The sequence below is a fragment of the Coregonus clupeaformis genome, chromosome 23 (genome assembly GCF_020615455.1).
Source record: "Coregonus clupeaformis isolate EN_2021a chromosome 23, ASM2061545v1, whole genome shotgun sequence".
Classification (NCBI taxonomy): domain Eukaryota; kingdom Metazoa; phylum Chordata; class Actinopteri; order Salmoniformes; family Salmonidae; genus Coregonus; species Coregonus clupeaformis.
In genome coordinates this window covers 31,463,196-31,476,319 of record NC_059214.1, presented here as the reverse complement: position 1 = coordinate 31,476,319, position 13,124 = coordinate 31,463,196, and the positions used below count along the sequence as shown (strand labels likewise).

General features: G+C 43.4%; 1 protein-coding gene across 4 annotated transcripts in view; it reads right to left on the bottom strand.

The window, feature by feature from the left end:
• Nucleotides 1-3,482: 3,482 nt before the first annotated feature.
• LOC121536274 (vang-like protein 1) overlaps nt 3,483-13,124 on the bottom strand; it is a 44,440-nt gene continuing 34,798 nt past the window's right edge. For all 4 annotated transcript variants that reach the window (XM_041843540.2, XM_041843542.2, XM_041843539.2 and 1 more), the window contains 5 exons: nt 12,940-13,115; nt 10,765-10,898; nt 6,469-6,634; nt 4,248-4,482; nt 3,483-3,994 (listed from right to left, as the gene is read on the bottom strand). In XM_041843540.2, the coding sequence (XP_041699474.2) occupies nt 3,734-3,994; nt 4,248-4,482; nt 6,469-6,634; nt 10,765-10,898; nt 12,940-13,115 (972 nt within the window). In that variant the 3' untranslated portion in view covers nt 3,483-3,733. The remainder of the gene's footprint in view (nt 3,995-4,247; nt 4,483-6,468; nt 6,635-10,764; nt 10,899-12,939; nt 13,116-13,124) is intronic.

Below are 13,124 nucleotides of genomic sequence, written 5' to 3'. Positions count from 1 at the left end.
AGCATGGCGTTTGCAACGCCAGGGTTGTGGGTTCGATTCCCACGGGGGGCCAGTATGAAACAAATTAATAAATAAAAAATAATGTATGCACTTACTAACTGTAAGTAGCTCTGGATAAGAGCGTCTGCTAAATGACGTAAAATGTAAAAATGTAAAATACTCACTGTTGCTATAGCAACCCTAGGGAGGATCCAGAGACAGGTACATGTAGAGCAAGATTGTGTGTAGATACAGCTTGTATGTGTACACACACACACGCGCGTGCGCAGACCACACAGAGGGAGAACAAAAATGCTGCAGGGGTCATCTACAGTGCATAGAAAAAACCTTGACATAATTCAGTGTTCCAGTTAGCCTCCAGACAATAGAAACCAGAGCATATTTCCCATCTCTCTCCATCTTCACTGCAAAGGAGCTATAGGGCTGGGGATCCATAGTGTTGACCAACTATGCTAACACTTCATCTTGGTACAATATCCCATATGCATCTGTTCATATAAAAACACAGTGCATTTGGAAAGTATTCAGACCCCTTGACTTTTTCCGCATTTTGTTACGTTACAGCCTTATTTTAAAATGGATTTTTTCCTCATCAATCTACACACAATATCCCATAATGAAAGCGAAAACAGGTTTAGACATTTTTGCACATTTATTAAAAATAAAAAACATAAATCCCTTATTTACCTTACTTAAGTATTCAGATCCTTTGCAATGAGACTCGAAATTGAGCTCAGGTGCATCCTGTTTCCATTGGAGATGTTTCTACAACTTGATTGGAGTCCACCTGTGGTAAATTCAATTGATTGGACATGATTTAGAACACCGGTCTATACAATGAGGGAAACAATTATTTGATCCCCTGCTGATTTTGTACATTTGCCCACTGACAAATACATGATCAGTCTATGATTTTAATGGTAGGTTTATTTGAACAGTGAGAGACAGAATAACAACAAAAAAATCCAGAAAAACGCATGTCAAAAATGTTATAAATTGATTAGCATTTTAATGAGGGAAATAAGTATTTGACCCCTCTGCAAAACATGACTTAGTATTTGGTGGCAAAACCCTTGTTGGCAATCACAGAAGTCAGACGTTTCTTGTAGTTGGCCACCAGGTTTGCACACATCTCAGGAGGGATTTTGTTCCACTCCTCTTTGCAGATCTTTTCCAAGTCATTAAGGTTTCGAGGCTGACGTTTGGCAACTCGAACCTTCAGCTCCCTCCACAGATTTTCTATGGTATTAAGGTCTTGAGACTGGCAAGGCCACTCCAGGACCTTAATGTGCTTCTTCTTGAGCCCCTCCTTTGTTGCCTTAGCCGTGTGTTTTGGGTCATTGTCATGCTAGAATACCCATCCACGACCCATTTTCAATTGCCTGGCTGAGGGAAGGAGGTTCTCACCCAAGATTTGACGGTACATGGCCCCGTCCATCGTCCCTTTGATGCGGTGAAGTTGTCCTGTCCCCTTAGCAGAAAAACACCCCCAAAGCATAATGTTTCCACCTCCATGTTTGACGGTGGGGATGGTGTTCTTGGGGTCATAGGCAGCATTCCTCCTCCTCCAAACACGGCGAGTTGAGGCCAAAGAGCTCAATTTTGGTCTCATCTGAACACAACACTTTCACCCAGTTCTCTTCTGAATCATTCAGATGTTCATTGGCAAACTTCAGACGGCCCTGTATATGTGCTTTCTTGAGCAGGGGGACCTTGCGGGCGCTGCAGGATTTCAGTCCTTCACGGCATAGTGTGTTACCAATTGTTTTCTTGGTGACTATGGTCCTAGCTGCCTTGAGATCATTGACAAGATCCTCCCGTGTAGTTCTGGGCTGATTCCTCACCGTTCTCATAATCATTGCAACTCCACAAGGTGAGATCTTAAATGGAGCCCCAGGCCGAGGGAGATTGACAGGTCTTTTGTGTTTCTTCCATTTGCGAATAATCGCACCAACTGTTGTCAACTTCTCACCAAGCTGCTTGACGATGGTCTTGTAGCCCATTCCAGCCTTGTGTAGGTCTACAATCTTGTCCCTGACATCCTTGGAGAGCTCTTTGGTCTTGGCCATGGTGGAGAGTTTGGAATCTGATTGATTGCTTCTGTGGACAGGTGTCTTTTATACAGGTAACATGCTGAGATTAGGAGCACTCCCTTTAAGAGTGTGCTCCTAATCTCAGCTCGTTACCTGTATAAAAGACACTTGGGAGCCAAAAATCTTTCTGATTGAGAGGGGGTCAAATACTTATTTCCCTCATTAAAATGCAAATCAATTTATAAATTTTTTGACATGCGTCTTTCTGGATTTCTTTGTTGTTATTCTGTATCTCACTGTTCAAATAAACCTACCATTAAAATTATAGACTGATCATTTCTTTGTCAGTGGGTAAACGTACAAAATCAGCAGGGGATCAAATACTTTTTTCCCTCACTGTATAAGGTCCCACAGTTGACAGTGCATTTCAGAGCAAAAACCAAGCCATGAGGTCGAAGGAATTGTCCGTAGAGCTCCGAGACAGGATTGTGTCGAGGCACAGATCTGGGGAAGGGTACCAAAACATTTCTGCAGCATTGAAGGTCCCCAAGAACACAGTGGCCTCCATCATTCCTAAATTTAAGAAGTTTGAACCACCAAGACTGTTCCTAGAGCTGGCCGCTCGGCCAAACTGAGCAATCGGGGAGAAGGGCCTTGGTCAGGGAGGTGACCAAGAACCCGATGGTCACTCTGACAGAGCTCCAGAGTTCCTCTGTGGTGATGGGAGAACCTTCCAGAAGGACAACCATCTCTGTAGCACTCCACCAATCAGGCCTTTATGGTAGAGTGGCCAGACGGAAGCCACTCCTCAGTAAAAGGCACATGACAGCCCGCTTGGAGTTTGCCAAAAGGCACCTAAAGGACTGACCATGAGAAACCAGATTCTCTGGTCTGATAAAACCAAGATTGAACTCTTTGGCCTGAATGCCAAGCGTCACGTGTGGAGGAAATCTTGTACTATCCATGCAGTGAAGCATGGTGGTGGCAGCATCATCATGTTGTGGGGATGTTTTTCAGCGGCAGGGACTGGGAGACTAGTCAGGATCAAGGGAAAGATGAACGGAGCAAAGTACAGAGAGATCCTTGATGAAAACCTGCTCCAGAGTACTCAGGACCTCAGACTGGGGCGAAGGTTCACCTTCCAACAGGACAATGACCGTAAGCACACAGCCAAGACAACACAGGAGTGGCTTCGGGACAAGTCTCTGAATGTCCTTGAGTGGCCCAGCCAGAGCCCGGACTTGAATCCGATCGAACATCTCTGGAGAGACCCGAAAATAGCTGTGCAGCAACGCTCCCCATCCAACCTGACAGAGCTTGAAAGGATCTGAATACTTATGTAAATTAGATATCTTTTATTTATTATAAAAACCTGTTTTTGCGTTGCCATTATAGGTATTGTGTTTAGATTGATGAGGGAAAAAAACTATTTAATACATTTTAGAATAAGGCTGTAACATAACAAAATGTGGAAAAAGTCAAGGGGTCTGAATACTTTCCGAATGCACTGTCAATACAATAAAAAATCTCAAAGTAGCCAAATATAATCTTTATAAATACCAGTAATATAAATAATTGAAGAGACTCAAAATACAACAATAAGAGCATAAAGTAAAAAAGGGTTTAAGAAACAGAACAAAAAAACATACCAAAATGGTAAGATACTGTAATTATAGAATAGCCACGGTCCTTCGTGTCTGTTAGACTGATGTTTCAGATTGGAGACACAGGGTAAACTTGTGTGACTTGGGGTCGACGTACTCCTCGGTCATTTGAATGTAGGGGATGGACTTGACCGCGACCGCTAGGCTGAAGTCTAGACACCTAAGTGAGAAGACCATGCCCTCCTTTAGACCGCTGGTGACCGCAGCCTCGCTGACCAGAGTCCACTGACCGGCCATCCAGCGCTCTTGACCGTACTGCAGCGTAGGACCAGGGGACAGGTAGGCCTCCAGGAATGCCTGAACACACACACAGACACACACAACACATTTCAGAATAGCTGACACAGTTGTAAGGATATAATATAAGTAGCTTGTGGACATGCCTCCAATGCTGGTCATACTTGCCCAGTTCCAAATCAATCCCTATCCATTTTTCTTTTAGGAAGCTCAACTGAGGGGTCATCATGAAGAGTATTGTGTTAGGCCGGGGATGGGGACTGACTTGGCACTAGAGCAGGGCTAATGGGTTGAGAGGTTGATTCTTGCTTACCTTGGGGCTCATGTTGTGTTTGAGGCAGAAGGCCAGGTGTCTCTGGATGCTGTTCATGCTGTGGCAGTGCTGCCTCTTGGTGGTTCGGAGGTATTTCTGCAGGGCGCGGGCCATGGAGGGGAAGATGGCCAGGGCCGCCTCCCGTACGTCCATCACATCCCCGGGGGACGCTTCCTGCTCCTCCTGCTGCATCCGCCTCACATGCATGAAGGCCTCCTCCACAGCCACCACCAGCCTAACGTTACAGCAATGTACACACAGACACAACATTCAGTATACTGTACATTCATCTTTTCTTACACCCTAACATTACTATCCTAACGTTGGGTCAGTAACCGAAAGGACGTTGGTTTGAATATCTGAGACGACAAGGTGAGAAATCTACCGATGTGACCATGAGCAAGGCACTTAACCCTAATTTTCTCTAGGGCCGCCGTCCTACTATGGCTAACCCTGTAAAACAACATTTCTCTGCACCTATCCGGTGTATGACAATAAAACATCTATTACAGCAATGTACACACAACATTCAGTATACTACTGTACATTCATCTGTTCTTACATCCTACAGGTTATAAAAACACACATGACATGTCCATCTATGTATACCCTCATCTCTATTTTAAACCCTTGCATTAAGCATCATACAGCGCTTTCAGAAAGTGTTCACACCCCTTTACTTTTTCCACATTTTGTTGTGTTACAGCCTGAATTTAAAATTGATTAAATTGAAAATGTCACTGGCCTACACACAATATCCCATAATGTCAAAGTGGAATTATGTTTTTACAATTTTTTACAAATGTAATTAAATGAAAAGCTGAAAAGTCTTGAGTCAATAAGTATTCAACCCCTTTGTTATGGCAAGCCTAAATAAGTTCAGTAGTAAAAATGTGTTTAAAAAGTCACATAATAAGTTGCATGGACTCACTCTGTGTGCAATAATACTGTTTAACATGATTGTTGAATGACTACCTCATCTCTGTACCCAACACATACAATTATCTGTAAGGTCCCTCAGTCAAGCAGTGAATTTCAACCACAAAGACCAGGGAGGTTTTCCAATGCCTCACAAAGAAGGGCACCTATTAGTAGATGGGTAAAAAAAAGCAGACATTTAATATCCCTTTGAGCATGGTGAAGTTATTAATTACACTTTGGATGGTGTATCAATACACCCAGTCACTATAAAGATAAAGGCGTCTTTCCTAACTCAGTTGCCAGAGAGGAAGGAAATCGCTCAGGGATTTCACCATGAGGCCAATGGTGACTTTAAACCAGTTACAGAGTTTAATGGCTATTATAGAAGAAAACTAAGGATGGATGAACAACATTATAGTTACTCCACAATACTAACCTAAATGACACAGAGTGAAAAGAAGGAAGCATGTACAGAATACAAATATTCCAAAACATACATCCTGTTTGAAACAACGTACTAAAGTAAAACTGCAAAAAAAATATGCAAATAATTGGATTTTATGTCCTGAACACAAAACGTTGTTTGGGGAAAATCCAACACAACACATTACTGAGTACCACTCTTCATATCTTCAAGCATGGTGGTGGCTGCATCATGTTATGGGTATGCTTGTCATCGGCAAGGACTAGGGAGTGTTTTAGGACAAAAACAAACAGAATAGAGCTAAGCACAGGCAAAATCCTAGAGAAAAACTTGGTTCAGTCTGCTTTCCAACAGACACTGGGAGACAAATTCACCTTTCAGCAGGACAATAACCTCAAACGCAAGGCCAAATATACACTGGAGTGGCTTACCAAGACGACATTGAATGACTGGCCTAGTTACAATTTTGACTTAAATTGGCTTGAAAATCTATGGCAATGATCAACAACCAACTTGACAGAGCTTGAAGAATATAAAAATAAATGTACAAATATTGTACAATCCAGGTGTACAAAGCTCCTAAAAACGTACCCAGAAAGACTCACAGCTGAAACATGTATTGACTCAGGGGTGTCAAAACGTATCTAAATGAGATATTGCTGTTTTCATTTTCAATACATTTGCTATGATTTCTAAAAACATGTTTTCACTTTGTTGTTATGGGGTATTGTGTGTAGATGGGTGAAAAAAAATGATTTAATCCATTTTGAATTCAGGTAACAACAATGTGGAATTAGTCAAGGGGTATGAATACTTTCTGAAGGCACTGTACCTATGTATCTTTCATCCTTCTTTCTTGCACTCTCTTTCTCTCACCTGGCTCTGCGTTTGCGGACCCGTCGGTCATAGTCTGCCTCTTCGTAGTAAAGCTCGTTGTGAGTGGTGTCTCTGTGCCTGGCTGCTGCAGAGATCATGGCCCGAGACTTACCCCCCACCTGCAGTCCCCCCGACACCTCTGCCGGCCCCGCCGGGTTCCCTGGGCCTACGAACAGGAAGCACAGAGGCATAATCGGAAGGTCACTGTGTGGCCCAATCAGCATATCAACCCGGGGGAAACACAGATCTCAGTGAGGATTCTAAATCTAAAAATCTCATCAGGCAGTTTTACAGTTCAAATCCTTTCACTGTGAGACTGATGAAATATTCAGCTTGGTAGTCACAGCTGATTATATGGTTTAGCCATCTGCCAAATAACAACAGAGTTAGCTAAAGCAGAAACTAACACATCTGGCTACCAGGCTAGTACATATTCATCAAATAAAATACAATAATACCAGTTTGATTATATAATTCACATCTCTCTATGGTGAATACCAATAACTAACCCAGAAGTAGTAAAAGCATAAATAAGGGTTCCTGGGATATATGAATATGGAGTAGTGGAATCTGGTCCATATTCATGAGCGATATGTGGGTATGAGGGGAGTTCAGTACAGTAACCCCGGCAGATACAGGTCAAGAGAGATGAATCAATTAATCATTAACACCAAGGTGTGTATGTGTGTGTGTGTGCGCGCATGTGTATGTGTGTAAGGGTGAACGAAGCACACGCTTGTTTAGCACAGCCTGTTTCCGTTTGAAAAATACATGTTTTATGAAATGTTCTGCATTCCTATTCTTTCTAAATCGCCCAAAATAAATATGGGTGAGTTCCATTAGGGCAGATCTGGAGTGGAAAGATGTGGGCTGTTTAAAAACACTAGCAGCCCTAAAGACCCACTTTGCTTGCCTACAGAAACACTTCAACTTCTGACTTGACTGGAGAACACACTCAGAGAAGGAGAGAGCGAGAGAGCGCGAGACAGACAGAGACAGAGACAGAGAGAGAGAGAGAGAAAGAGAGACAGACGGAGAGAGAGAGACAGACAGAGAGGAGAGAGGAGAAAGTGATAAAGATAGGTAGAGAGGTAGGGTAGAGAAAGAGAGATGAGAGAGAGAGGAGAGTGAAAGTGATAAAGATAGATAGAGTGAGTGAAAGAGAGAGAGGTAGGGTAGAGAAAGAGAGGTAGGGTAGAGAAAGAGAGGTCGGGTAGAGAATGAGAGGTAGGGTAGAGAAAGAGAGGTCGGGTAGAGAATGAGAGGTAGGGTAGAGAAAGAGAGGTAGGGTAGAGAATTAGAGGTAGGGTAGAGAAAGAGAGGTAGGGTAGAGAAAGAGAGGTAGGGTAGAGAAAGAGAGGTAGGGTAGAGAATGAGAGAGGTAGGGTAGAGAATGAGAGAGGTGGGGTAGATAATTAGAGAGGAAGGGTAGAGAAAGAGGTAGGGTAGAGAATGAGAGAGGTAGGGTAGAGAATGAGAGAGGTAGGGTAGAGAAAGATAGGTAGGGTAGAGAAAGAGAGGTAGGGTAGAGAATGAGAGAGGTAGGGTAGAGAAAGAGAGGTAGGGTAGAGAATGAGAGAGGTAGGGTAGAGAATTAGAGAGGTAGGGTAGAGAATTAGAGGTAGGGTAGAGAAAGAGAGGTAGGGTAGAGAAAGAGAGGTAGGGTAGATAATGAGAGAGGTAGGGTAGAGAATGAGAGAGGTAGGGTAGAGAATTAGAGAGGAAGGGTAGAGGAAGGGTAGAGAAAGAGAGAGGTAGGGTAGAGAATGAGAGAGGTAGGGTAGAGAAAGATAGGTAGGGTAGAGAAAGAGAGGTAGGGTAGAGAATGAGAGAGGTAGGGTAGAGAAAGAGAGGTAGGGTAGAGAATGAGAGAGGTAGGGTAGAGAATTAGAGAGCAAGAGGGGTAGGGTAGAGAAAGAGAGAAAGAAAGAGAGAGATTGCAGGGGAATGTGCAGAGTAAGTTACTGTGATGAATTATTGAAAGGCTGAAATGCCAAACCCTCTGAAGCCCTCCCTCCCCATCCCATCACCCATCCCATACTTTGACAAGGGGAGGGTGGGAGGGTTCTGTGAGGACACCGTACCAGCATACTCCTCTACCAAACTCCACAACAAAGACCATAGAGAAGAACCATAAAAGTGGTCTCGCACTGAGTTGGGAACACCCAAGGCCTCCAGGGGCAGTCGGTGCCTGTGTGTGTGTGTGTGTGTGTGTGTGTGTAGCATATCTGGTGAATGAAAGAAGTGGTTAGATTGGTATGTATCTGTGTGTGCATGCATAGAAGCAGTGCAAACATTGTGGGTGAGGGAAGGGAAGTGATGAGTGAGGTTAGTAGTGTACACTAGGTTAGTAGTGTACACTAGTGAAAAGTGTGTGGACACACAGAAGAGATCTTTACCCAGCTTTACTTACTGTCATATTCCAAAAGGTAAGCTCTCAGTTTAGCTTTAAACATTGCTTAGGGTGGCATGGGAGAGTAGATAGAGAGATAGCATCACAACGAAGCACATACAGTGGGGGAAAAAAGTATTTAGTCAGCCACCAATTGTGCAAGTTCTCCCACTTACAAAGATGAGAGAGGCCTGTAATTTTCATCATAGGTACACGTCAACTATGACAGACAAATTGAGGAAAAAAAATCCAGAAAATCAATTTGTAGGATTTTTAATGAATTTATTTGCAAATTATGGTGGAAAATAAGTATTTGGTCACCTACAAACAAGCAAGATTTCTGGCTCTCACAGACCTGTAACTTCTTCTTTAAGAGGCTCCTCTGTCCTCCACTCGTTACCTGTATTAATGGCACCTGTTTGAACTTGTTATCAGTATAAAAGACACATGTCCACAACCTCAAACAGTCACACTCCAAACTCCACTATGGCCAAGACCAAAGAGCTGTCAAAGGACACCAGAAACAAAATTGTAGACCTGCACCAGGCTGGGAAGACTGAATCTGCAATAGGTAAGCAGCTTGGTTTGAAGAAATCAACTGTGGGAGCAATTATTAGGAAATGGAAGACATACAAGACCACTGATAATCTCCCTCGATCTGGGGCTCCACGCAAGATCTCACCCCGTGGGGTCAAAATGATCACAAGAACGGTGAGCAAAAATCCCAGAATCACACGGGGGGGACCTAGTGAATGACCTGCAGAGAGCTGGGACCAAAGTAACAAAGCCTACCATCAGTAACACACTACGCCGCCAGGGACTCAAATCCTGCAGTGCCAGACGTGTCCCCCTGCTTAAGCCAGTACATGTCCAGGCCCGTCTGAAGTTTGCTAGAGTGCATTTGGATGATCCAGAAGAGGATTGGGAGAATGTCATATGGTCAGATGAAACCAAAATAGAACTTTTTGGTAGAAACTCAACTCGTCGTGTTTGGAGGACAAAGAATGCTGAGTTGCATCCAAAGAACACCATACCTACTGCGAAGCATGGGGTGGAAACATCATGCTTTGTGGCTGTTTTTCTGCAAAGGGACCAGGACGACTGATCCGTGTAAAGGAAAGAATGAATGGGGCCATGTATCGTGAGATTTTGAGTGAAAACCTCCTTCCATCAGCAAGGGCATTGAATATGAAACGTGGCTGGGTCTTTCAGCATGACAATGATCCCAAACACACCTCCCGGGCAACGAAGGAGTGGCTTCGTAAGAAGCATTTCAAGGTCCTGGAGTGGCCTAGCCAGTCTCCAGATCTCAACCCCATAGAAAATATTTGGAGGGAGTTGAAAGTCTGTGTTGCCCAGCGACAGCCCCAAAACATCACTGCTCTAGAGGAGATCTGCATGGAGGAATGGGCCAAAATACCAGCAACAGTGTGTGAAAACCTTGTGAAGACTTACAGAAAACGTTTGACCTGTGTCATTGCCAACAAAGGGTATATAACAAAGTATTGAGAAACTTTTGTTATTGACCAAATACTTATTTTCCACCATAATTTGCAAATAAATTCATTAAAAATCCTACAATGTGATTTTCTGGAAAAAATGATGAAAATTACAGGCCTCTCTCATCTTTTTAAGTGGGAGAACTTGCACAATTGGTGGCTGACTAAATACTTTTTTCCCCCACTGTACATAGACAAATACGGTGGACAGACAGCTGAGAGAATGGAGAGACAGGTAGAGCGAGAAAGAGAAAGAATGAAAGAGACAGAGTTGCACTTTAAGATGCAATTACAAAGAGGAAAAGAGAGATGATTGGAAGTTGGATGACACATACAGGGACACAAATCAAACGTAACCATTGAAGAAAACCATTGAAGAAACACAGAATCTGTAGCTGTACTAACCATCCACGATGTAGACCTTGAGGCCGGCCAGATGCTTGGCGGCACGGTGCTTGGAGGCGGAGAGAAGGGCGGGGTTATGAAGAGGGAAGTCTCTGTAGTAGAACTCTAGCAGAGACAGAGCTGCCCTCTGAACACTGAGACAGACAGAGACAGAGACAGAGACAGAGAGAGCGAGAGAGCGAGAGCGAAAAGGCCATAAAGGGGTAGGAGGGGAGAGAAAACAGATAGATCTATTATAAAAGAAGGTCAGAAAATAAGTCCATTATTGTCCCTGCTAATTTGATTCACCTGATAAATAGCTCTTACTGAGCAGCATGCCTCATATCTACACTACTCCCCCAGACCAGACTACTGCAGACCAGGGCTACGTTATACAGCGTTCCCTGCTTTCAACTGTCCTCCAGTCTCAGGCCTTTCTACAGGAGATCAGTCAGTATCAGACAGAGAGGCTAGAGGTGAGGCAGCTTAGAGAGATAGAACCACACATATACTGTATCAATGCCTGGTCAAATCTATGTACACTTAGCTAACCTTTCTGCTAGGGATCAGCACGGTTATTCAAATATCTGACGGACGTTAGTATTCAAATACTTGTGTGAGTATTCATTCAAATGATTAATTTCATAAAATAACAAGGTGCACAGAGCGCCCCATAAATAGACCGGTAGCCTTCATGTGTGTAGCTTTTTGTTGATGTTGGCCAATCAAAGCGACAAAGAGGCTCAATGTGTAGTGGAGTGAGAGTTCACTTATGCAATGCAAAATTGAATAAAATTAAATAATTAAAAGTTAGCGAAATGAGAAGGAGTAGCTACAATGACCAACCAACAGGTAGGCTATTTTATCTGAATGGGGTTTGGGAGAAAGCGAAGCATGTGGCCTCAATTAGCCTGGCTAGCTATAGCTGGCTAGCTTAGCTTGTTAGCTTCTCTAGACCACTCCAGTCAAGACAGACACTGTTATATGGGATGATAAATAACGTTGTGGCTGCTACAAGTTGGCTAGTCTTGGCTGTAGCCGAGTTGCCTTGGCGTCCCTCACGCTGTCTGCTCGCTCCCATCTCACACACTGCCCCATCCGCAGCTGCAGCAATAGAGTGCCAGCCTCTCTTTTAAAAAAAGTTTTAAAGTATAAAAAAAACTAAATGTTTTTTGAATATCCGACAAAAATTCATGAAATCATTGAATTAATGATTTTTTTTCAAACCCCCATCCCTAATTTCTGCAGCAGTGTCTGATACTTCAGAAGTACTGTTGAGAATATTTAATGTCCAATGCAGCCGTTTTTATCTCAATATCAAATCATTTCTGGGTAACAATTAAGAGCAATTTCACCATGGAAGGCCCAAAGGGCATTCTCATAATTTTCACAATTTAACAGTATTATTCCAACCTCATAGTGTGGAAATATATATAAAACACAGGAAAATCATGTTTTTGATTGCACTGGGCCTTTAAACCATATGCTTTTGATAAGAGAAACAGCTCTGGGTAGAAGTTGTCCTAAGGCACAGATCTAAGATCAGTTTACTCTCCATAAATCCTGAACAGTTATGAAGAAAATGCCAAATCTGACTGTAGATCAGTGTCTGGAAGGTAAATTCATCATACTGTATCAAAGCCCCCCTTTCTTAGGCCCAGCCCACCTAATTCCCAGAATAGCACCCTAGAGCGAAAGGACTGGACTGGAGCATTCTGGGTGATTTAGTAAGTAAATTACTGCCACGCTTCCCCCTGAACATGAGTCTCCAATTACCCACAGTTCAACAGGGCAGTCGGGTGTGTGTGTGTACTGTGTGTGAGCTTGTACTGTATGTGTGTGTGCGCGCGTGTGTTTGTGTGTGTGTGTGTGTGTGTGGGGGGGCATTCTAAAGGCATTCTCTAATAGTCTGATTGTCTGTAAATGTTTCTGCTATCTGATTGATCAGCTGACTGGCTTCTGCTTAGTGGCATCAGGGGACACAACAAGGTTTCTCAATTCATCAGGGCCACACCATTCAGTTCCCTCCTTGTTGTATACAGACAGACTGAGTTCAAGTGGAAGTAACATTTCGGTTGGACCTTAATGTGAATAAAGTGATCTTAATCTTCATATTGCTGGTAGAAGAATGACGTCGCTACGGTTAGCAGCACCATTTTAGCAAGAGATTGTTGTGTGCTTGTGTGTGTGTATTACCTGAGCTGTCCCAGGTTGTAGCAGCGTGTCTCTCCGTCAGTGGAGCGTATAACACACAGGCTATAGCAGGGCTGGAGATGTCTGATCTCCAGCAGTACGATGGCCAGGTAGTGGACAAACAGCAGAGAGTCCACCAGAGACACAGCAAACTGGACGATACCTTGGTAGTCCTCATCCTGGAGAAT